Below are 24,951 nucleotides of genomic sequence, written 5' to 3' on the forward strand. Positions count from 1 at the left end.
ATCCAAAGCTATAATTTCTACTCTGAAAACAACACAGTCAATGATGGAAATGGCTGACTGGCAACACAAGAGAGAAGAGCCACTCACCCTGGATGATGGCCAGCAGGATGACGATGACGAAGAAGAAGAAGGTGATGTCAAAGACGACTCGGTAGAGCTCATATTCATCCCCAGCTGGATCCTCAATTTCATCACCGATGCCACCGCCAGCACGGACGCCAACGTACATGTGGAACAGGTAACACTGCAGGAGGAGGAGGAGAAGAGGAATGAGGTCAGCAAAGACAATTAATCCCACATCATCCTGTTGAGTCGCACAGCAAAGGCCCTAACAACTCTGTTTCATTATACCCTAACTTAAATTATTTTCATTTTTTTCTGTGGGGTTTTGTTTTAAATTTTGCCTTTTTTTTTCTCCCCAACTTAGTTTTTGAAATGACAACCAAAAGCAATTACGACAAGCAACACTGTTTTTATATCTCATGAGCCGACACATTCAGCAGCGTGCTTTATAAAGCATTTGGGTACAAATTTTGTTCATGAAATCTTGTTTTGATGAAGTTTGATTTCTTGATAATGAAAACATGTCAAATTTAAAAGAAAAAAACAAGGTGACGTGGTGAGGTGTGTTTGATTTCTGCTCTGGTCACGCCGATTCCTCCACTTCGGCTTCTCCCATTTGGTTTTATGGTCTCTGCCATCACAAGCATTTGAACCACATCATTTTGAAAGACTTGTTATCACCGTCCAGCATTTGAAGGTGACTTTTCATCCCCCGGCAAGACAACCTTCTGCTGTTCATATCCAACAGAATCCTCTCATTTATGAGGCTTCCTGCTGTGGCTGGACAGAACGGTTTTCCAGGGAGGGGGAAAAAATAAAAAAGATGCCTGGACACATAAATTAAATACGGCTTTCATGCATTAATCCCATCTATTCTTTTCCACAGTCTGGCCCGACACGGCGCCACTCACAGTCATCATGTCGTCACACTTCATGTCCGGTTCGTCCTCGTCCTCACTCATGTTGTAGAACTTGCGGAAGAAGTTGAAGGCCACCACCGTATAGAGATACACCACGACGGCCAACAAGCCCACGGTCATCAGCAGCTGCAAGGAACGGACGGTACAAGGGCAGCTTAGAGTGGCGGTGAAAAACAAGGTGGAGGGGGACGGGGAGCCCCGGGAAGCCTCATCGAGTCTCACCTGTTTGCCGTTGTGGGTGACGGAGGACAGGATGGTGCGCAGGGTTTTCACACCCATGGCGATGTCCAGAAGATGACAGGCAAAGAAGAAGTTGTTGTAGTGCCCTAGCAGAGACATCACCATGTACCAAACCAGGTACAGGAAAGTCTACAAAATAAAAGACGTGCGTCAAGTAACATCCCGCAGCTCAAAATGCATGCGTCATTGTTGAAACCACCCGTTGAACTCACATTGTCAGTGAAGACAACACCAAACTTCCAGATCTGGTATTTGATGTCGATAGAAGTGATCCTACAGGGAGACGCACAGTTACACAGTTACACTTTGGATTTCAATTTGCTGGTTTCCCTTAAAGCTGAGCCGTACGTACCAGCTGAACATGGAGGTGTCGGGTTCAGGCTTCTTCTCGTGTGTCATGGTGCTGACGTCAAGAGAAGCCAGGTCCATACCGAGCAGCTCGGCAATCCTCTCTCTGCCGTAGATGTCACCGTATTTATCCAAAACCTGGATATCACACATAGACGCTAGGATTTTTAAAATTCCACTTATGACATAATAGAGCAAAAACATGGGTGATATAATAAAAATAAATAAATAAATCACCTTTCTTTTCACAAACTTGTCCCAGTAATTGTTGGGGAAACTCCTGCATGGAAAGTCAGAGTTTGTTAATATTACTTTTCCTTTATAAACTTTAAAAAAAAAAAAATTTGCATCTCAGCACTTCAGTCATGAAGTTTTAGTAAACAGGTTTTAAGTTGGAATTGCTCGACTCTGTTATCTGTTAATAATAGAAATGCATGCATCTATTCAACACACTTCTCATTCAATAGTTGCCATCAGAATTACAAGGCTGCTCAACTGTTATGCAGCCACCTGCCACTAATCGGCGCTACAGAGCTCCGGGCAGGAGTATTCGACGTCTACATTCATTCGCGCACGTATCTGAAGGCGTAACGGAAGGTCTTACGGAGTGTTGAGGACGAGTCTGTCCCACTGCCCCTTGATATCGTCGTCCTCAGGCTGCTCAGTGACGTACAGACCGTCAAACTCCAGCTTTCTGGCAAGCTCCTTCTCCCTTTTGAAGATGACCAGGGGTACCTGAAGGGTTAAAAATCAATGTAATCGATTTATCGAATTTGTAGCTAAAAATATTTTTATTTTTGAATTTTTCTTGAAAAAAAAAAATCACAATCTTTTTCAGGCCAAGCCACCCAGCCCTAATTTAGAATAGAATACAATAGCTATATTGTCATTGTACATAAATGGCTACCATTGGACAGTGCATTGATAACAAGCTACATTAAAAACAATAAATAACAAAATTGAATGTACATATAACGCATGACTATATTAAAATATACAAACACATGCAATAAGAGGCAAGATATACACAATAGAGTGTGGGAGGTAATACAATCTTACCACGTTAAAGGCATTAAACGCATTAAAAGTGACACTCTTTTAAGTTCACAAGTCTGATAGAAAACAGGAAAAAGCTGTTTCTCAACACGGACGACTAAAACGCCGACACAGATACAAACATAAGGAGCAGACGACATGCGGCATGAACATTACCAGCAGAATCAGGAAAAGCTCTGTGCAAACACACCTTGAGGCAGTTGTATCCGATGATGCAGAGGAAGGAGATGATGGTGTGGACGATGCCGAAGAACGCCATGGCCGGCTCCATGTAGCCCGTGCTCTCTTCCAGGAAGTAGTACATGGGGCCTTCTTCGTCGTCATCTTCTCCTCCCTCCTCCAGTCCAGAACCGTCCTCCTCAGCACCGGAGCCTTCAAATAAGCCGGATCCCTCAAACAGACCAGAGGCTTCAAACTCCTCCTCGCCCGGAGGACTGTCAGATACCTGGAAAGGTCAAAAGGTCATTGAGGGAATCTGAAAACTTTCAAACGAGTCAGGAATAGTGAACATGGTTTATTTGTCTCAGCTTTATCTGAGGTGCGACAGAAACGCACAGACCTTGTAGAAGAGCAGAATGAAATTGAGAGCGAAGGAGATGAACAGAGCCAGGAAGCGCAAGTTGTAGAAGTTACGAGAAAGGTAGTTCTGTGACGCAACAGAGGAAGGAGTGAGACACTCAGCAAAACAGAACACTAAAAAGATTAATTGCCTGAAGACTAAAATTGATTTAGACACAACGATGAAGTGTTCAATCTTATTGATATAGAATATCATAAAACAAGCTTCCTGGATTAGAGCAATATAAAAGCTCTTGAGGTCGCTTACTGAACCTGTGAGGTTCATTTGGCCCCAAAAAGGCATCAAACGTTTCAAACATGCACTACATGACAGAGCTGCTCACCATGAATTTAATCCTCTGGATTTCCAGCTCGTTCCACAGCTCAAAGCCTTCCTCAGCAGGCTGCTTGTCCTTCTTCACTTTGGTCTTCACTGCTGGCGACTCCTTCTCCGCCTCCTCTTCCTCCTGCACCTCCGGCTCAGGCTCCACCTTCTCCTCCTTTTCCGTCTTCTCTCCATTCTCAGTGCTGGAATAAACATATAGAGCACTAAAGTATGATACTTTAATATAGCGGGAACTAGAGTTTTAATAATTTTGTTTTGCACTTTGAGCCTGATTTGCCTAAAATGACCCATGAATACCAACAAATTCAGCATTTCCTTTAAGACGTAATGCATAAAAGAAATTAGTCTTAGTGTAAAAGTGCAGTTTTCACTTAATGTGTTATGTGAACACTCTGCAAAGCAAGGTCACATCCAAACTGAACCAGTCTTTTTCCTGCGGGTCACAGAAAACTCACTCCGCTTTCTCGGTCTCTTGAGGGACTTCTTCTTCGGTTTCCACTTTTTCCTCCTCTCCTTGTCCTTCGGCTGTAGCAGCCAATTGCTTCAATGACAAAGAGCAGTTAATTACTTATTAATTAAAGTGTGCCGCACAACTAACACAGAATAACATCTCATTTTTACCAGTTTTCTCTTCAGCAGCGGCGTGCCCTCGGGAGTCGGAGGCTCCTCTGGAGTCGTCTCTCCAAAGTCACCGAGTCCTCCGGGAGTATTGAAGCCAGGCAGGCGTCCACCTTCCCTCTCCTCTCCGTCTTCCTCCTCCTCCTCTCCTCCCCCAGCGTCCAAGTGGTCCGCTACCCCGTCTGCATCCTGGATCTCTCGAACGCCGGGTTCAGGCGGCAGGTCGCCGTGAACTTCGTCCTGCGTGGGATCGGGCATGCTGGCGAGGATTTCAGTCACCGTCATCTTCTTGGCGCCCTCCACCAAGCCGCCGCCAAACAGGACTTTCCATATTAGCGTAAAGAAGCCCTTGCAGACACCGTAGACGAACATCAGGATGCCCATCAGAATAGTGTAGACGAACGTTACCAGTCCGATCACCATCTCTTTCACGGTCATTTTTCGGAGCTTGCGGTAACGACGTCTCAGATTACGGAAGGTGAACATGTTGAAGAAGTCAACCACGCTCTTTAAGAACTCTGCAAAGGCGGACGTCGACTCGGGAGCTTCTTCCTCGCCGTTGCCTTCCTCTCCTTCTCCGGACTCGCCTTCATTTCCTCCACCCTCCTCCTCCTCCTCATCGTCTTCCTCTTCGGCGCCGTCTCCCTCGGGCTCGGAGATGGACGCGGCGATGTTCATCTCAAAGATGGTGTCCTCGCAGAAGTTGACAAACATCTCCATCTTCTCGCTCTCGCCGCCCTCGTTGACCACGTCGAAGATGAACTGCCGCTTGGACTCCCTGACTTGGGGCATCTCCCACTGGTTGCGGTTGGCTTCGCTGATCTCAAAGTAAATTCGTTCGATCTTCCTGCTTGCGCCCATGATCTCGATGCGACCGAGGAAAGGCCGGAAATAATTGAGCACGCTCTCCGCCTGCTCCAGGAAGTTCTGCAGGCGAGTGTCGTGGGGCACGTGCTCCGACAGGTTCGTGAGCAGAACGGCAATATTGAAACCGATGTCCTTGGCCGGCTCCTGGAAACGGTCAGCGAATTCTTCAAAGTTGATCATCTCGTTCTCGTCGGCCTCGGAGCAAGAGAGGAGGAACTGGATCTCCGAGGAAGAGTATTGCTTCTGGCTGTCCATGGCCTTGGAGAAGTCCTTCTTGGAGATGAGGCCGCGCGGGTCGGTCACGTAGTCGCGGAAGGCGTCCGACGCCACGATGTCTTTCAGCTTGAGGAACATGTCGAAGAACTTGAGGATCATCTCCACGTTGCTGGAAGACTCCACCAACATGTCCACCATCTGCCTGGCGATGGTGCCATTCACCACGTTTCCTGAGGGCAGAAAGAAAATGATTATTTTTGAAATACAATGAAATTAAAAAAAAAAAAAATTACTTTGAAGATCATCAAAAAAAATTACAAAGTAATACAATTTAGTAAAAAAATATATAATAAAAAAACAGAGAAAAATAGTTGCGTGAAAGAACAGAGCAACATGTTCCAAATTGAGTAGAAATAAGAGAAATAAAACATCTTGTGCACTTAGAACATCGTCATCTACATCATGTATGTATGTATGTATGTATGTATGTATGTATGTATGTATGTATGTATGTATGTATGTATGTATGTATGCATGTATGTGGATATACTTGGAAACACATTAGTTATTTTGTGTAAACATATTGTCATAAAATATACATTCATTATTTATATTGATTATCAAGAGGGCTTTATATATGGACATGTACATGTATGTGAGTATATGTATGAGCAGATGGAGTATCAGTGTGCATCTGAAATGAATTAATTGTTTTTTGGAAAGGTTTCAATTGTGAAATATGAGGCAAAATTGAATCAGACACACATTTTATATGTTGAAATTATAACTATAAATTAAATATAAAATATTAATTTTAAAGAAAAACATATATCAAGAGCAACATAAAAAAAGTCATAAATATCATTTAAAATATTCAAAGAATAACAGAAAATTCACATTGTCATAACTTCTTTTTTTGTTAATTTCGGACATGTGGGTACAACAAAACAAAAAATACAATAAAAACACAAACAAACAAACAAACATAACAGAGCAACGCAAGAAAAAAAACAATGTAATTGTTAGCTAAATAAATAATGGCCCGACATATCGGAAAAAGAGTAGGAGGTAGCAAAGCTTATTTACTCCTACCCATTCTTCTTAAAAAGAAAGAAACATTAAAATCACTTGGTTTTCACTTGTTGGAGTTCTTCATTTGGGCCAAAGGTTTTCAAACCTGGTACCATCTTTAAGGAAGACCCTTTTCTATTTTACAATAGTAAAATACACAAAATAGTTTACCTTCAAGCAGCGACAGGAGCATCACCACCATGTCCTTCTGCAGATCCAGCAGCTCCTTCAACAGACCGATTTGACTGGAGTCCTGCCACCAGGCCAGACACACGGACACGCAGCAACAGGAACAACCGAGTGAGAATTACAACTTTAATTCAACAGCACATTTCAAATTCAGGGTGTGAGTGTGCTTGTTTTAAGTCACAAGTGGAAGACACTACCTCAGAGTGTGCTCTACTCCAAAAATGATCCTTGGTTTGCATTATTAAATCAAGAATAGGCATTTTAGAAACAGACACTAAAAACACAGACGAGGAAGAGAGAAGGGAACGAATTGGCTCTTCAACAGGTCAAAAACATAAAGAAATAAATGAGGCTGCGGTATGGAAAAACATAACTGTGAATTGCAAAAGCTGATCTTTGCACTCCTGTCAGATTACAAGAAACGCAAATACATGAAAACATTTAAAGGAAGAAAATGATACCGGGACACGCCTGTGGAAAGCTGCCAATAAAAACTGAGCAGGACCTTTCTCCCACAGCAAAAACAACAAAAGTAAATGGAGGAAAGCAATGCTAAACATTCAAATGCTTTTCAGAGCAACATACAGTAAAATAATCAATCTATCAATTCACATACGGGATTCATATCTACATGTACAGAGAGATGTCAACACCTATACATGATGAAGAATAATTAGGATAAAAACCTTTGCATAACCGCAAAAACAAGAAAAATAAACGGCCATATGACAAGACGGACTGCTGCAGAATGAACTGACAGAGGAGAACGTCGAGGAGGCAGGTCGGTAAAGAAAATTAGCAAAGAAACATGGAGGGCCTGAAAAAAGATGGCGTCGGAATGAAAAACACAGATTCTTACGCCGTTCCGTTGTCCAAGATCGGGGTGCATCTAGCAGGATTACATATGAAAATAAAAATGTTGCACAAGAATATCTTAACTCTATTTCTTGATCGTGTGAGCCGGGACAATACATGAGGCAAGTTTGGCGTTTTGGAGTTTAATACAACAGTATGAATAAACCTTCTCGTTCAAAATAAAAACACCAAAGTAATTTTCAGTACATTTAATTTTGAATTTCATCTTGACACTAAGATGTATTTACCTTAATGCCTCCAGATGTATATTATATGTAAATAAAACAGGCAGTTATTAACTAGTGTACAAGTACCTAAACTCGTGTATCTGTGGAATTTTCTGAATACAAGTTCATATTCAATTGAAACATAAAGGTTTGCCACTAGTCTTTGCTAAAACATTTGGACTAATGAATTTCCTCTGGCCTTCAGTGATGGACAGTTTAAGGAGTTTAAAGGATGAGCAACTTTGATCTCCATGATGCAACGAAATGTTTCCTCTCACTACAAGAGGCTGAAACAAGTAAGATTGATGAAAATTGTGGTTAAAAATTTTTTTTTAAACTAATTGTAAGTCAATTAGAAGAGTAGCTCTTTAATCAGCAAAACATTGTTAACATAAGAGTGCCGTGACTCATTAGAGCAAATTTACTGCACATATTTTATCCAAAGCAGAATGGAATGCTGGGTGAACATCTATTAATAATAATAATAATACTAACCAAGAATTTAACTACTGTATTAAATGTAGCATGAAAGATGCAAAGTGAAAGATGGAGGAAGAAGGTTCATTAAATGGAATAATAATCAAATAAATACATACTTTGCTCTGCAGGAATCATTGAGAGACTGTTTATTATACTCAAAAAGGACAAATGAATTACAATATAATGTAAATAAATAGTATGAATATGAGCCACTGATGCAAGAAAGTATTGATTTCATGGATTCCTTATATTCTTCCCTTAAATTTTCAACGTGAAACAAATTGGATAAATATCATGGCTTGAAAGAAATGATTCTATATTTTTTTAATATATGGTGTTTCTTACCTGTGCCAGTTTCATCATCATGTGGGCGAAAACGTGCAGGAAGCCGACGACAGCGTCCCACAACCTGCTGTGAGCCAGAGACTGCTGGTTCCCGGTGCAGGGACCCTGAAGGACACAGAGGCGCCGTGTGAAGGACGAAGCTGCTCCACCAGAGCTTTTAGCGTTTCATCATAATGAAGATTTCATTCTCAGGACAGTTCAGACAGTAACTCTGGTACCTGGATGTACTCAGTCAAGCTGTTGAAAACCTGCTTGGCCACAGTCATTGCTTTGGAGAAATTCCTCTTACCAGGCTCATCAATGATGTCTTTTCCTGAATAATACCAATAAAAGTCACTGATCGACTCCTGTTAACAGAAAGGAAGGAAGAACACATCAACTTTTGATTTCTGGGACTTGGGAGGACTTCAACTATTAACAGTGTTGTGCAAGTTACTGAAAAAGAAAATGGATTACAGTCACTTGTTACTTATTGTGAAACGTTGTGAACCTACGACCTGAAACCCCACCAAAGTAACTCCCCATTATCATCATTATGTGTATACGCTTCTCCAGAAACAACAAAATGAGAATGGGACTATTTCTTTCTCGATCTTCTGGATATTGATTCCATTCCATATGTCAATCGGTATGAGTTTGTCAGAGTGACCTGGAGTCGAAGCAGGTAGTCCACGGTACAGATGATGACGTTGATGGTTGTGGTGCTGCCCGTTTGAGTTCTCAGGTAGTTCTGAAAATCTGAAACAATATGAAAACGGAAAACAAATCCAGACACAAGATCAGCATGGATCTGTGGTCGAGATGAGGAAAATGGGCGAAAGCATCCAAACTTGTTTTTTCAGTGAAGTCCAAACGTATTCAGTGCTTGATTGCAATATTTCAAACTACAAGAACTCCCTCTTAATATCTTTTTACGTAACAGTGTTTCAAGTTCATCATGGGATGATGTCAACTGCCTTTTTCTTCAAGCAAATATGTTTCTATTTACATAAAACGTATGTCATTTAATGTGAGAAAGACAGCAAAGATTCTGACTGGTCCACATATCACATATGTGTATGTATGCTTCACATTATAACGGTGGAGGTTCACCTGTGATAAAGAGTTCAGTTTTTTTTGTTTTTTTTGATTGACTCACCATTATTGTGTCCTTCACAAAGAAGCTGCAGGAAGCGGAAGAGGTCACAGGTAAATTCATCGTCCGCCATCACTTTCTCATCTGGGCGAAGCAACAAGAGTAATGCTCATTAATCCGTGTAAAACCAACAAGTCTGTGTGACGTCTGCAGTTTGACTGTGTCGTTCTGTTAGAATACACAGTGGTCAAAACGCACCACTCACTCAGTGGCATTAAGGAAATGCCTGAAACTTTGGACCTGTGATTTATAGTAGGGTTATACAAACCCATGACTTTTCAATGGTATGTGAATATTTCTGAATAATATTGAAACATATTTGTCCTCACCTTTAACAATTGCAAATATTTTACTTTTTTTTCCTTCCTTAAAAGTTTTTATCTCAAAAAACAAATCTCCAAACGCATTCGTAGCAAGCTTGTTGTTGTTCGTACTATCTTCCAAGAATAATCTTTTAAAATGGAAACAACTATGTTCATACAACAGGTTCTATACTCAATTCCTACATTTTCTTTTCTTTTTTTTGCCAAGATCTGATTTTTTTTCATGATTATGATCAGGATCTGATTTGAATAAAAGTCAGATTTGTGCTGTTTGTCATAAAATAAACCAATAGTCGGTCCTCACATGGACTATAAATCTGATGTAGGTCTCCTTCCTGTAAACAGATCCAAATATAAATTCACTTTTTGTCAGAATCCTCTTGAAAATAAAATAAACATTATAATCAGGTGTGATGAAAGAATCAACAGTTTTTCACAATTATTTTCATTATTATTCTATTATATTTAGTTATTTGTATTTTATTATAACAGATGTGATTCACATATTGTGGTAAAATAAAAATATAGTGATGCACAGTACTTTAAAGTAGTATTAACATTTCTAATATCTATTATACCCATGACAAAGTGTTATAGTAATTTTTAATAAATGTATGGCTGTGACATAAAGGGAGGGTATTTACAGACGAACCACAGAAAGAATGATATTGTTGAGGAATGTCACCTCATATCATTCTCCTGCTCTCATTAGGAAATGTTAGTGAAACCCAAAAAGACCTCCGAGTCCTTGTCAACGGGACCACTGGAGGCTGAGGCGTCAGCAGTGAGTCTGGCTCATTAATGAAATTCTTCCCACAGAAAAGACGTATCTAACAGAACTCAGATGGACTGCAGAACAAACACCGGTCACATCACAGTCAAATGGACAGGGGAAACATTGAAAGAAGACGGCACAAATCAGGGAACGACACATAAAAATACACATGTGAACACTGTGATGGAACATTACAGACAGACACCACATCATGCAGGACAGATCTACTGAACTCAACAAACTCCAGTTAGATTTCGGTATTAATGGGGAGGAAACACCTAGTACACACTAACAAACTCCATAAAAACATGATAAGTGGATATGTTGTTGTTGTTGTTGTTGTCTACTGACAAGTTACAATGAAAGACTCCGGGAGGGTGTGGACTGCGCTTTACTACATGTCAAACATTACTGAATGTATAGATCTTTGTTGACTTTTTTTTTTTTTTTAAATGCAAGGCGTATTTTAAAAATAACCTTTCAGACATGCTGAGTCACGACAACAAGACAGTGAAAGCTGGGTGGTATATATTTTTTTGTACAACAACAATCACAGAGATGGTGCAGGAGGGGCGACGCGGTTCTCGTAACGATTACTGTCTCCGGAGCAAGCAAGGTGTCGGGCTCACAACCAACAGAGTTTCAGCATGACATACAGGCTGCACAGGTGAACGAATGAGTAAACGTTGGCGTTGAAACCCAATTTGCATCCTTGTATTTAAGCTTTGGAGTATTTGGAGGACGAAAATTAATTCTTGCTGGGACAGAGGCAGTGAGGTAAATATGCTGATCTGCAGTGGTCTGGACTCTCGCCTCATTTTTTTTTTCAGCTAACTGGACTAATCGACTGGTTTTTTTTTCTATTTCATACAAATATCCTTCTCTTTGCATGATGCTCAGGATAGAATTGACGGAAGAATTCAGGTAAGTTTTGTGTTAGGGTTTGTGCAGAGATTTCACACTCGTGGTTCACACCAGCCGGTAGGGGAAATGGAGGATAATCGATGATTAAGTGATTATTACTGCTGCTGCAATTCATTTCAGAGGAGAGGAGCTGTCAATCTGCAGTCTATTAGAGACAAAAGTGGGAGAGGAGGGTTGAGGTTATTGGGGTTACCTTCCCGCTGATCAGTGTCTCGACTGAGGTTGTTGGAGTTACAGTAGATCTGTGATTAAACACTCAAGCGTGAAGCTCAAACTTTATAATCACTTCAAAAAGAAAGAAAATTGAGATGACATGCTTTTAGCATCAAGTGTTTTTTTGGGAGTTTTCTATCGTAATGCAACAGTGAGCAAGTGACTATAAGGTTTGTTTACACTGTTTCCTTGAGTGTGAAATGAAATGCATAGTAAGTTCACAGCAAGGGGGAATAAAAAGGCCAGTCGGGTGACTGAGAGCTAAAAGAGACAGGGAGGACAGGAAAGAGGGAGTGAAAGGAAATAATATGACAGCAAAGATTCATTTACCACGTTCTAGCTTCATATCTGAGAACCGTGAGAGCAGCAAATTGACGGGAAGGAGGGACATGGGCGCGAGCGGTAAAGAGTTGAAACAGGCAAAGTGAACAAATGATGTAGAGGAGAGAAGAACAGAGAGAGACGAAGTGAGTGCACAAATCTCATGGCTGTCAGTGGATGATAAAACAGTTTCATACAGCTACAGTCAGAATGCTGTGACTTATACAAGTGTGTCACGGCTGTAGGCCTCTAAAACACACTTACGTGAAAAACATACTGTGCAATCAGGCCATCACAGGAAAAATGCACACTTAAGACACAAAAATGCAACATTGGAACAAGAGTTTATGCCGTATCTGAAAAGATGCTCGTATCAAGAACCACTGGAAAATAAGGCAGGAGAACCAGAAATATAGCAGCTTATCGTGCGTGCGTGTGTGTGTGTGTGTGTGTGTGTGTGTGTGTGTGTGTGTGTGTGTGTGTGTGTGTGTGTGTGTGTGTGTGTGTGTGTGTGTGTGTGTGTGTGTGTGTGTGTGTGAGACAAACAAAGCAAACACATCATACTTACTCGTGCCTTCCTCTGAAACCATCCCGAGACCCTCGGCCTTGTTCTGTCTCTCAAACGCATTCAAGTCCAAAACGCTGTCAACAAATACACGACAAAACTTTAAACCACTAACATTTTCACGTGTCACGTTTTGGAATGCAGATTTTGTACAGTCACAGACCTGCAGGTCTGCATCAGAGCCTGAACGCTCAGGAAGAATCCCACATCCTTCTTATCCTTCAGGTAGTCCAGCATTCTCTGAACGCAGAAAAATCACACACACACAAAAAAAAACCCACCAGGAAGGCTGAGAACTAGAGAAAAAGTTTGGCAGTGTCAATGTGAAAACAAAACTCAACTCTCTGCTGTACTGAAACAGCTGCTCGGAGACAGACCGGCTGCAGGACAATTTAGTTTGTCCCGAATGTGACGTTAAAAACAATCACAGCAAACTGTGCACCAAATAAATGAGCCGCATGTGCAGAGAGACACACAAGTCTGTACGGGAGAGCATCAGGGCCACTCGTGAAAAGAAAAAAGATGAAAGGACAAGGCATGACACACGTCAGATGGTGCGTGAGGAAAAACTTTGACACAGTCGAAACATGCCAGGTATAAAACATCCTCTCTGCTACTTTGTGGCTTAAAAAGAGACAATAACCTGAAGTTGGAAACAACAAAATGAAGATAATTATCATGCAGTTCGAGATAAAATACAATTTAGATACACAGAGATACAATTTAAATTTTTTCATGCTCTGCGAAAAAAAAAACTTGAATAAGAATGTCGAGATTTTATTTCTTAGTGTTTAAATCATACATTTAAAAAATAAGAGTCAAAATACATAGTTTTGTTTTGGAGACAATAATTTTTGTAAAAAAAAAAATGTCTTTATGCAGTTTCAAAAAAGTTGAAGACTGTCAAGATTTTTTTCTATAATGTACTCAAAATAAATCATTATGTACTGTGGAAAAAATATACAATATTGAGAGTAAAGTGGAAATGTTTCCTTTGGTCCATCCATCAAAACTCTCCACGCTGCACAGACTCTTCAAAGTCCTAACACTGTCTTTGTGAGCGAAAAAGCAATTTCTTTGAATACTGAGGCCTATTATGAAGTAGAGTTTCACCAGTTCATCAAACTACCTGCAAGACGTTTTGTAGAAGCAGTCACATGTGGTGGCTATTTAGACTTTATTTTTTGAAGTGGATGTCTCCATCTCCATGTCGTCACACCCACAGCGAAGTCCACAGTAGTTTTTTTTAATGCACTTTAATGGACGCCGTGTTCTTTACCTGCTGCACGTCACAATTGCCTCCGTTGAGGATGGAGATTCCCAGTTTGAGTGTGGAAGAAACCATGGCTCCAGGTTCACCTGGAACGGGAGGCATGAGCATCAAAACCGGAGATTGTTTCAACTGCTTTTTTTTTCTCCTTGTTTTTTTTTACTGATCTTGAACAAGAACTGCTTTGTCATAGAATGTGTGCATTCTGATTTCTGCAAAATTATTCATCTGATTTACTAAAACCTCCTCCACTTCATACGGCTGAGATCGTCCCTCTCTTGAAACAAAAAAACATGTGGGTGAGTGTGAGTGTGCGGCGGACACCGAGCTACCTTTACAGGCGCTGATCATCTGCAGCACCATCTCTGCAGCCCCGCGGTTGTGCAGACGGGACTGCTGGTACAGAAGCCTCTGTTTCTCCATCTCCTTGTCCTGTGGAGCAGAGCAGGAAGGGACTCGGCTGTAACCCCGCCAACACCTGCTGCACTGCCCCCCGCACTCACAGACACACTCGCAAACACACACGCACGACTAAACTGTGTCTGCTGAAGTGAAGCCAAGAGTGTGTTGTGAGTTGAACTAGCTGGTTGTGTTTACAGGGATATTGTTGTGGACTTTTGTGAGCCAAAGATGAGGAGTCAAGGTTTCGACGCTGCAGGAGGTTTTATTTTAGGCTTGTTCACGATGCAGACACAAATCAACCGACTGAGAGTCAGGCTGAATAGAATGCCAACCTCCCTCTCCCAGTACTTCAGTCAGTTAATATCGACAATGGTCACCAGAATAAACAGTTGTTTTTCAGGTCAGAGTTTATGACTCCTCTCAACCTCATTCAACGTAAGAGCAGTGTCACTGGCCCACAGTGAACTGGAAATGTAAATATGGTAATGAAGTCAAAATATCCCATATCAGATATAAATTATAAATTATAATTCATTCCTTTGATAATTAAAACTACTTAAGTGTAAAGTTAAATTGAGTTTATTCAACAAATGACCACATTTTCTTCTTTGTACTGTGTAAATACAACATTTACTTCTATTCAGGCACCGGGTCTGGTTCTTGGTTGGAAGTACATGAAGAGCTTCGAAGAGGTAACGACGACAATCATTCAGGTCGCAATGGACTGAAACTGTGCCAAGTTCTTATTTGCTCTCCAATACAGTAGGTCCACATTATGGTATTTGTAGTATTGGACATTAAATTGCAAATTCCCTGGGTCTGGGGGGACTACGCCAAGCTGAGTTTATTTTCTCGGTCTCAATAACGCCTCCACACAAGAGGTGTTGATGGAGACCAGCAAAGAGTTGGTGCCACCTACGCTCCAGTTTTTCACAAGTATTAGCGCTGCTGTCTAAAGGTCAGTAAAATGTTTGCGTAATTACACAAATGCTTTTGAAATAACAGCTGCAGCCACTAAAGCTAAATGTTAGTCTCTCATGTTCTGCCAATTGAAAAATTTTTTTAATAAAAAATCTCAGCTTGCATCTCGTTTGCTGTATCACTTTGCTGTATCACTCTGCTATGCTGATGACATACTATTTGACCAACTATCCTCTTAAAAGAGCTCGACACTATTTGAATCTTTTCTATAACCATTCACAATACATTCACTCTCTTCCACTGGAACACATTGTGTGTATTAGTGATGGAAATAGTCATCCAGCAGACATGTTCCAGAGGTGCAGACATTCAACGGCAGCAAACGCTTCTCCTCAGAGCAGAACACACACGTCACACATTCTTTCTAGGGAAGCAACAGCAGTTGTATTGAGTAACACAGCATGCAGGTCCTGCTCCCAACACAACAGCACCGGGTTGTTCTAGACTTTGACTCCTTAGACTCCTGTCCACATGGTCCATCTGTCTGTCCAAAGACATTCAGGGTTACAGAATGAGAGGGTTTTTTTGCCTTCTTTTGTATACCGTAATACTTAGACAGTCCAATTCAATGAAACCCACTTCCTTCTCGCTACATAAATAACAGATAATTGATTGTATATTACAATATATTATTAACAGTTAAGAAAACATGTCTTCACAAATTGAGCTCTGTTCCTAACAAATGTGACAGGAAATGTTTAAACTGATAATAATCAGACTTTCCAATAATGTAGCACTGTCACGCATAAGAAATAATCTCCCAAACAAATTTTTCTTAATTTTAGTGTGCAATTCATGATTTGATTTTGGATGTGGTATTTACTGTTTATGCAGTTTTACTATATTATGTTTGCTGATTTTATCATGATGTAAAGAGTCTTTGTGTTTTTAAAAGTGTTATACAAATTAAATGTATATTATTATTATTGTTATTATTATTATTAATAATAATATGTGACATAGTAATGGAATAGTGCTCTACATCAACGTTAGCTACTCAGTTTTGATGTAATACTGTATAATTAAGGCTAAACAGTTAATACGAACAACCATCCTGTTGACAAAAGAGGTTAGAAGTGACCCACCCACTTCACGCCATGCACGGGAGCCCACCCAAAGCACCCAAAAACTGTATCTACCCCTCCCTCCGCCCCCCTCCCTCGTAAGCCTGGCGTGTGTAAAGAAATGATGCATCATCTTTTCTCTGGTTGCAGAGGTTTTGCTCATCAGTGGAGCCGATCCTGTACCATTAAGATGAGTGTGTGTGTGTGTGTGTGTGTGTGTGTGTGTGTGTGTGTGTGTGTGTGTGTGTGTGTGTGTGTGTGTGTGTGTGCGTTTGGCTGACTGTGCAGGCTTTTACTGTAGTCCTTCGGTGAGCACAGAGAGGGAAACTTGTTAATGCTGTCCAATTCAATGTAAATACAAACAAAATCGGTTAATCGTCACTTGTTACAAGTCCAACTGGAGTTATCGGGTGAGTCCATCTGACTGAACACAGCTGAATTAGCTGGTGAGTAACGAGGCGTGTGAGGTCAGGAAAAGGTGGCGCAAATCTGAGAGAGACGGACCACAAACACACAAGATCGTCCCAAGAGAACGAGTTTTGCTGTTAGAACATCCTGTTGCATGGCTTGAATTACTGTTATCTATTTCAAGAATGAACTACTCAATTAAGTCTTGAAAGGCAACATTACATGTTGGAGCACGTACATTCCAAAAAGGACAAATGATGACAATAGCCCTTATTGAGGGGAAATAAAAAACCTCACGAGGAGTATTCTCATATTAAATACAGGAATGTATTGTGCCATTGGATGCAATGCTGCCCTCTAGAAAAAACTCTGAAGCTACAACATCACAGTGTCCAGACCTGAGAAAACTTAATCATGAGCTGCAGTTACATGGACCACAAGTGATTAGATTTAACACTGATCTGATTAAAATTGCAGCATGTAAACACTTCTGTCTGATTAAATTGTGCCTATTCAGTTTACATTGGAGGAGGTGTAATGAAGTTTATAATCCATGTAAAGAGTCCATGTAAATAGCATGTCGGAATCTTCCCAACTGTCCGGGCTTTGTATGTTTCGTAAGCTGGATTAGTTTAGCTGACAAATCCATGTTCGATATTGATGGCCTTTTGCATAAAGCTGGATGTGTCACAAGCAGCCAAGGTCGCCGTGCAAAGGATGATTGGAATAATCCGCTAAGTGATATTATTGTTGCAAATAAACCCACATATGAATCTTATCACGGGTCAATTTGATCTTTCATTTGGACAGATCAATCAGCGTTGATTCAGAAATTATACTGAATTGTTTATTGCTGATGTGACATGTGCTCAATTAGATCACAGCAAGCAAATGTTTAGTCACTTCCACATGTAGCTTATTTGTAATTAATAATGGTGATTGGTCAGGTCGCTACATCATCGTGAAACACTAAGCAGGGAGCGTCTCCATGACAACAGGCGCTAATTTCCTTTGATCTCCTCCTTGAGGTGCCTCCCCTTTTGTATGGGAAATTGTTTCACGGTTTTGGGGGATTTATTTGGAAACGGTTAGCGGTTATCATCGCAAAATCTAATTGATTGGTCCTTGTATGATGACAAATCATCCCTGAAAAGTCCCTCTAATTTGGGTGACGAAAGAAAGAAAGAAAGAAAGAAAGAAAGAAAGAAAGAAAGAAAGAAAGAAAGAAAGAAAGAAAGAAAGAAAGAAAGAAAGAAAGAAAGAAATATATATGTTGAAAATTAATGACAGGCGTTGGGGAAACCAGGGAGCTTAAGAGGTTTCAAAAGTTCTTATCAAGTGCAATTAAAAAAGGAGAACCAGGAACATTCAAAAGTAATATTTTCCATCAGATATATCATAATTCATCAAAAACTGCCCTGTGATATTTTAATAAACCAAGGTTAATCTCTACATTTAAAAAAAAAAATACATCAGGCTTGGAAACTGTGATTGTGGCAGTAAATTGCTACTTTACTTGTTTTATTTTGTTCTTCTTTAGCTGCACCATCTCCCTGCACTCAAGTCATGCAATTTAAAAGAAGAGGAAGAAATTGAGTTTGAGACGTCGATCCTACGGGTGGGTAGAGTCCAGCAAAGGCATGCACAGGTCAGTCCACCACAGCAAATAAGAGAGGTGGTGTGAGTGAAAGAAAGAAGCAAGAAGAGGAGGGAAAAAAAAGAAGAGATGTGTCGTAGCAAAATTGGGGTGGGGGTGGGGGGGGGTGTGCCGGGTGTGATGTCGTGGTGTGGTCACTCAGTGCTAGGGGAGCTGCTTCTCCGCTGACTCCCCTGTCTCCCTTCCCCTGGTCCCCCCATACCATCTCTGTCTGTCGCACCTCAAAGGATGGCTCCTCCCCCTCCTGTTCTCCCCCTTCGTCCTCCTCACCAATGTGGCAGCTCTGAGAGAATCACAGCAGGAAGGACAAAACATAACGGTTGATCATAATCACTCCTATTGTGTGCCGTGACGCCAGCAGGACGCAGAACATTTGAGAGCTGTTTAAAAGTCCTACCTTTGCCATAATATCAGCATATGACATATAAAGATGGTCAAGGTCTAATTTACTGTGAAGAGAGCAAAACAACGGGAAGTGAGTCTAAGTGAAGAATGGCTGACACGGGCGAGCAGCGGAGCGATGCAGGATGAGCTCACAGCTTTTCTGTAAGAGCTGTCCGGCTGAAATGAAGGATCAGCTGATGAAGCGGGTCAGGCTTTGACTCCCTCTCCTCTTCCTCTTCTTCCTCTTCCTCCATGGCTTTCTAAGCATGGGAGAAAACACAAACCAGATGTTGGATGTCAGTGGAAACCTGCCTAAGAATCTGGAGTTTGAAAGTGGCAACATCAGCTCTGCCCAGATAATAAAAATGTGTAACAAACTGATTGAAACATCTCTAGTTGATGTACAGATTGTAGAAAAGTTGCCAGCTTCTCATGTTGTCCTCCCAAATATTGGTGGAGTTACAGTAAAGAAGATTTTGTAATGTGTTATTCATGGCGAACACTCACACCACATGCACGGCTCGATGACTTACCGATAAGTCGTCAATCATCTTGTCTTCAAACGAGTAACCCTCCGTCTCCAACCAGTTGCGCTTGTAGGCGTCCAGGAACATGTTGGTTGCCCTGTGCCTGTGAGACGAGAGTTTGCACAGACTTAGGCAGTGCAGCGATTGGCTGCGTTGCCTTCCCGATGTCACGCTGCATCAGTCTCATTGAATAAGTATGGATGGCCGTATTACGCGGGGATGTTGTAAAGAGGTGTCATCCTGAAACAGGCCACCACTGCCCTGCGACGCTGTTTCGACAGCAGCTTGTGCCAAACCATCTTCTTGGACTTGAAGGGATGTTCAGTCTGAAGGCAAACAAAACAGCATCCACTGAACAAATGCTTTCTCAAAACAGTTCCACTTATCTTTTTTAAACGTCTGCAGAACTTGGCGAATGAATATGTGGCTCTTCCAAGAGCATTGTAGTAGTGTTACTCACCACCTCGATGTGGTAGAGGACAGCAGACACCTCCTGAACCCTTTTCACCACCTTCTCAGGGTCTTCGGCATCTTCAGCCTTCCCAGACATCTCCTTATAAAGAGACATCTGCCAACGCATAGCCGGGTCCTCCACCTAAATCCAAATACAGAGATGAAGCAATATACATTCTGAACAGGACTGATAATGACTGAATCTGAGACGTCGGACCTGGGAGACTTTTAAAACATGCAGGGCAGTGGTCTCAATAGCAAGGAGGTTGCTTATGCAGGTAGACAGGGTCAATCAAATATTATTTTAATACATTTGATACACAATATGTCTGACTTTCTTCTCACTTTCCAATGCAATACAATGAATAAAAGAGCTCACCTTGCCCTGCAGATGAAGATTGTTGTGCAGGAACTCTCTAACTTCTTCATCTGTGTCTTTCTAAGGGGTCGAATAAAAAAAAGGATTCAGAGAATGTCAAAAATGGCTGTTCATTTAATGGGCATCTGGATGGAACAACCCATACTGACGTCAATCTTTAATATACCCACAACAAGAGGCGCTTAAAAAAGATTGACCCTCCCCCTATTGTTTTTATTTTGATCAGGAAAATGCAGCACACTTTGGGAGACACTGCTCTAATGGAAAGCTAAACAGTGCAACAAATCTGGACAAAGTTTTTCTCCATCAATAAATGTAAACATGTGTTCCTTCATATCTGATCAATAGTAATAGAAATGGCCATTTAAAACACTTAAAACTTTATAATCCTTCCCATGTGGACATAATTTGTTAAGTGAGTTTGTCTTCAATACAATAAAATACCAGTGAGTATCTGATCTTGGCAACGTTGATGAGCTCCTGGTCTGCAGGGGAGCACATATTAAGGCCAATGGGGAGCATTTTCTTCAGCGCCGCAACGATAAGAGACGTCTGCACAGAGTAGCGATCTCCACGCCGCTTCTTCTTGGTTCGCTCTTGCTCTGATCCTCCAGACTGGAGACAAACAGGAAGTTTAAAACAAGACGGATCGCTTTCTTGGCGAACAAGTCGGTGAGTTTTAAATCCAAAGTGTCCCATATTCACGTTTCAAGGAATGTTTAACAAATCACCGATGAAAATGATCAGCTTTTGTGATGAAACGTAACAGAATACAAGTCGCTTTCAATGCAACATGCTGAAAGAGTAGATCAGAGGACGAAATCACTCATTCGTAAGGTAAGACACTTTCCTGTAAACAAAACTTTTCAGCTTTCAGGTATTTCATCGCTACACTAACTGCTGCTGTTACACACAATGCAATCTCAGTTAGTAGAACACAAACCAGACAGGACACGTCCTGTGGAATGAATAAAATATGTGCATCTTGTGCGTGAGGGTTGTGTTTACGTATTTAGAGCAGTGTGTGTGTGTGTGTGTGTGTATGTGTGTGTGTGTGTGTGTGTGTGTGTGTGTGTGTGTGTGTGTGTGTGTGTGTGTTCACATGTGTAATCACTCAAAATCACTCATGTGAAAGCGAAGTAGAGGATATTTTAACTAAAGCAACACAACATTAATTTGTTGTTATCAGTTATTAGATCTGACTAATTTATTGGAGTCAATGAACATGTGATGGTGAAAGGAGTTCTGTTAGTAAATGCGATGACAGCTGTTAGGTGATGTTGAGCTATGGCTTCAGTTTCCTCCACAGTGATCCAGACAGAACATAATCTTCTTGTGGATCAAACTATATCAAATGAAGACGGCAAGGAATTGGATTTCTGGTGCAATTACGTAATAAACACAAAGCCAGGGAGAGCTGCAAAAAAAAATGTAATTAAGTTTCAACATCACAGATGCCATAGTAGCACTGGCTCCACAACCGTATCCGTCGACTGTTTATTGGTCAAACAAAAATGTAGGGCGATGCTGCTCGGCTGCAGGAGTGCACACACCAAGTTAGATATGCCACTGCTCAGCCGAGCACCATGAAACCTCTCAGACCACTACCATCTACTGCAAAGAGCTTTCATCAAGCTACTCCGGACCCCTGCTCACACATATACAAACACACACACACACACACACTAACACATGTTCGCACATCCATCACAACACACATGTCCCACCAACTTACAGCATAAACACTTTCACCTGCACGTTTAACATGAATCCTTTCCCTCACAGTCCCGTCAGTTTGTCACCCCGTGTGAATGAATGTATGTGTGTGAATTTCGGGGGTCTGTGTGGCCGACCAGAGGAGAGCTTGATGAAATGCCTCCTGAAACTCAGGGTGCCATGCGATCAGCACAGCGCTCGTGCACAAACACAGTCTAACCTCTCCATCTCCGGCCTAGAGGCCCAGCGTCCAACCCCCGACACAGGATATAAAGAGAAAACACAGTTAGCGACACTCCTACTACTCTCCAAAGTCAATACACTGCCTCTGAAATCGTCCTGTGAAAGGATGGTAGGAGTTATGTAATAAACCATTAGAGTTGCAATTCAGGAAATTCATATTTTTGAAATGACAAATTACTATTGTTTTTTAACTTACAATTTATTGATTCTCCACTATTTTTGTATAACTTCAATAAAAATGGAATTAAAAGCTGAGAACAGATTAAGGAGGGCTTCCTTCTTAAATCTTTCTCTGCTTGGAATAGGTGGAGTAGTTAGTGAAATATTATTAGGGTTTTAATGTGTTACAGCTTGAGATATGGAGAAGGTATGGATCAAACATTTACATTACGGCCACATTGAATTGTTTTGGCCGGTCCACTTTTACCTTGCTCATCTTGCTCTTACTGTCAGCGGTCAGGAACGACATGTTGTTGATCTCGTTCATCACCACAAAGTTCTGCTCCTCCCTCTTAAAGTTCTGCAAAGCAGAACACCAGAGAGCAAGGTTGAATGCCAAAAGAGAAATGGTGAAACGGGAGAGGAACATTTACACAAGAGCAGGAACGAGAGACGACTCACATGAGATTTGGACCAGAAAATAAAGACCTCTCCCACCATCCGGAAGAGCTCCTCTGCATCAGGGTCTGGACACGTCAGCCACCTCGCCCTACAGACACCGTTAACAATGTCACAGATGATCAGCAGCACAGAATAATAATAAGAAGAAGAAGAAGAAGAAGAAGAAGAAGAAGAAGAAGAAGAAGAAGGAGAAGAATTAGAATAAGAATAATTTTACTTATATAGCAGTTTTCCAAACATGGTTACAAAGTACTTTACATTAAAAACCAGGATAAAAATGTACAATAATAAAATGCAAAGACCATAAAAAAAACAATAACAACAAAAGAATTCTAGTTTATAAAAACCAAGCGATCAAAAAAAGAGTTGAGAATGTTCTTCACATCCATGAACGTGGAGGTACCTGTTGTTATCCACGTAACGAATGAGCAGAGGGTAGAGAGCATACAAGTCCCGGCACAAGACCGCAAACTCATCCCGAATGGTCCCGTTTTCACTGTCCACTTCCATCTTGCCCTCCATGCGCAGTTGATCCTCCTCCGCCACCACCTTCCCCGCTCGCTTCTTCAGCTTCTCCATGGTGGGGATGAAGTGGGATTTAAGCATCTCTGGTTTCGCTCTGCTGACGATGGGCTGAGCAAACACTGGACGAGGAGGAAACACGACTTGGCAACGAGTTTTCCGCAAATGTGCCACTTGCCACAAGTGGCTGTTTATAGTCAGCAGTGTCAGATAAAATTGTGGATCAGTGAGGAGATGTGGCTGCCTGACAAACAGTGATGCAGACCCATGTGTTTGAAGCAGAGTCACAGAGCTCAAAGAACCTTCGATTAACAAAATTGTAGTGAATTTTTTCTTCCAAAACAGATTAGATGCCAACTTTTTAACTTCATATTAGGACAAGCGGAGGGAGCAGTGTACCTCAGCGGGAGAAGAAAGCAAGAAAAGTCTCTGGACTGCGATGTCAACATGGTTTTTTGTGAGGCTGATTAAAGCCAGGCTAAAGGTTGACTTTCATTTCTGTAAATGGACAAACAATGTGGAGGAATTATGTTACTATTAATGTCTTTAAATGTGTTTTATGTTCTGTGGTGGAAAATGACCTTGTTTCTAGAAGGTTTTTGACTGATATTATACAGTTTATATCTTCTCTTTTGTTTTTTTGGTTATCTATTTTTTTTCACAATTTTTTGTTGTGTGTGCATATTTTCTGTAAATAAGGCCATTTTTGAAAATCAATATTATTATTATGATTTATTTAGTTGTTTTTTTTTTATTGTTGTCTAATGAATGTGATATAATGTATTTTGCTATTTAGTTTTTGTAGTGCTGAGCACTGCTATGCTGAAATGTGATTTTCCATAATAATAGGCCACCCATAATATGATGCATTAATGTTTGTTTGAAAATGGTTAGACGATGTCCTAAACTAGTTTTATGTATACAGTGAATGCACTCATGCCGAGTTTACCATCTGGTGGCAATTCCTTATTTAAAACCTCACAATAAAAAGGATTACTGCGAAACAAAACGTGTCATTGTTGTGATTTAAATGTGTTAATGTGTAAATGTGTAAAAAAAAGTGTTAATTTCCTTTTAATTCTACAAGTCCCCCACATTTATAGGAATCAACTATTTTTGCATGCAGTTTGTAAATTGTATCAATTTCACCATTTAAAAAAAACAAAAAACAAGAAGAGTTGCTCCTGATCACTGACCTGCCAACCTCTTCATCCAGGAGGCCTCATCAATACCCAGATTATTGACCACGATCTTCATGATGCTGCCCAGCAGCTGGTTGAGCTGTTCGGACGTGACCGAGGTGCAGATCTGACTCTCCTGCTCGGGGAAGTTCTCCAGGCCTCGCTCCCACCAGCGCGGCAGGTAGTTACACAACATGGGCAAGGTGATCTCAATCACATGGGGCATTTCTGTGTAGCGAGCTCCAGAATCAGCCAGGTCGTGAATCTCTTTCATCAGGATCTCCAGCTCTGGGATGTCAGGGCACAGCTCCTCGACTTGATTGGGAAGGCCCAAAACTGAATGGAGACGAAACAAAACCAAAAAAATATGATGCAATGAAAAGAGGAATGGAAGAACACAGTGCTGCAGTTATAAAGTGGAGGATTAAAATGCATTAACAATGACAATTAACTAAAAAATCCCCATACAAAGTAACTGTGGCTCCTGA

The 24,951-nt window shown here is 41.1% G+C and overlaps 1 protein-coding gene across 7 annotated transcripts in view; it reads right to left on the minus strand.

The window, feature by feature from the left end:
• Nucleotides 1–24,951, minus strand: part of ryr1b (ryanodine receptor 1b (skeletal)) — a 54,709-nt gene that overhangs the window by 2,787 nt on the left and 26,971 nt on the right. Inside the window, exons 56-90 of one of the 7 annotated variants that reach the window (XM_080514122.1) lie at nucleotides 24,479–24,799; nucleotides 23,164–23,404; nucleotides 22,761–22,848; nucleotides 22,567–22,659; nucleotides 22,117–22,131; nucleotides 20,625–20,795; nucleotides 20,181–20,240; nucleotides 19,809–19,943; nucleotides 19,562–19,674; nucleotides 19,355–19,451; nucleotides 18,975–19,081; nucleotides 18,835–18,886; nucleotides 18,658–18,720; nucleotides 14,258–14,357; nucleotides 13,935–14,014; nucleotides 12,819–12,895; nucleotides 12,659–12,732; nucleotides 12,100–12,117; nucleotides 9,538–9,618; nucleotides 9,049–9,137; nucleotides 8,618–8,746; nucleotides 8,400–8,504; nucleotides 6,475–6,556; nucleotides 4,153–5,462; nucleotides 3,987–4,072; nucleotides 3,530–3,713; nucleotides 3,187–3,273; nucleotides 2,818–3,072; nucleotides 2,176–2,306; nucleotides 1,809–1,851; nucleotides 1,576–1,709; nucleotides 1,436–1,496; nucleotides 1,206–1,352; nucleotides 975–1,109; nucleotides 88–244 (exon numbers count right to left, since the gene is read on the minus strand). In XM_080514122.1, the coding sequence (XP_080370248.1) occupies nucleotides 88–244; nucleotides 975–1,109; nucleotides 1,206–1,352; nucleotides 1,436–1,496; nucleotides 1,576–1,709; nucleotides 1,809–1,851; nucleotides 2,176–2,306; nucleotides 2,818–3,072; nucleotides 3,187–3,273; nucleotides 3,530–3,713; nucleotides 3,987–4,072; nucleotides 4,153–5,462; nucleotides 6,475–6,556; nucleotides 8,400–8,504; nucleotides 8,618–8,746; nucleotides 9,049–9,137; nucleotides 9,538–9,618; nucleotides 12,100–12,117; nucleotides 12,659–12,732; nucleotides 12,819–12,895; nucleotides 13,935–14,014; nucleotides 14,258–14,357; nucleotides 18,658–18,720; nucleotides 18,835–18,886; nucleotides 18,975–19,081; nucleotides 19,355–19,451; nucleotides 19,562–19,674; nucleotides 19,809–19,943; nucleotides 20,181–20,240; nucleotides 20,625–20,795; nucleotides 22,117–22,131; nucleotides 22,567–22,659; nucleotides 22,761–22,848; nucleotides 23,164–23,404; nucleotides 24,479–24,799 (5,121 nt within the window). Of the gene's footprint in view, nucleotides 1–87; nucleotides 245–974; nucleotides 1,110–1,205; nucleotides 1,353–1,435; nucleotides 1,497–1,575; nucleotides 1,710–1,808; nucleotides 1,852–2,175; nucleotides 2,307–2,817; nucleotides 3,073–3,186; nucleotides 3,274–3,529; nucleotides 3,714–3,986; nucleotides 4,073–4,152; nucleotides 5,463–6,474; nucleotides 6,557–8,399; nucleotides 8,505–8,617; nucleotides 8,747–9,048; nucleotides 9,138–9,537; nucleotides 9,619–12,099; nucleotides 12,118–12,658; nucleotides 12,733–12,818; nucleotides 12,896–13,934; nucleotides 14,015–14,257; nucleotides 14,358–18,639; nucleotides 18,721–18,834; nucleotides 18,887–18,974; nucleotides 19,082–19,354; nucleotides 19,452–19,561; nucleotides 19,675–19,808; nucleotides 19,944–20,180; nucleotides 20,241–20,624; nucleotides 20,796–22,116; nucleotides 22,132–22,566; nucleotides 22,660–22,760; nucleotides 22,849–23,163; nucleotides 23,405–24,478; nucleotides 24,800–24,951 lie in introns of all 7 variants that reach the window. The other 6 variants (XM_080514119.1, XM_080514123.1, XM_080514120.1 and 3 more) reach the window with 6 other exon arrangements.

The sequence above is a fragment of the Blennius ocellaris genome (genome assembly GCF_963422515.1).
Source record: "Blennius ocellaris genome assembly, chromosome: 2".
NCBI classification, from domain to species: Eukaryota; Metazoa; Chordata; class Actinopteri; order Blenniiformes; family Blenniidae; genus Blennius; species Blennius ocellaris.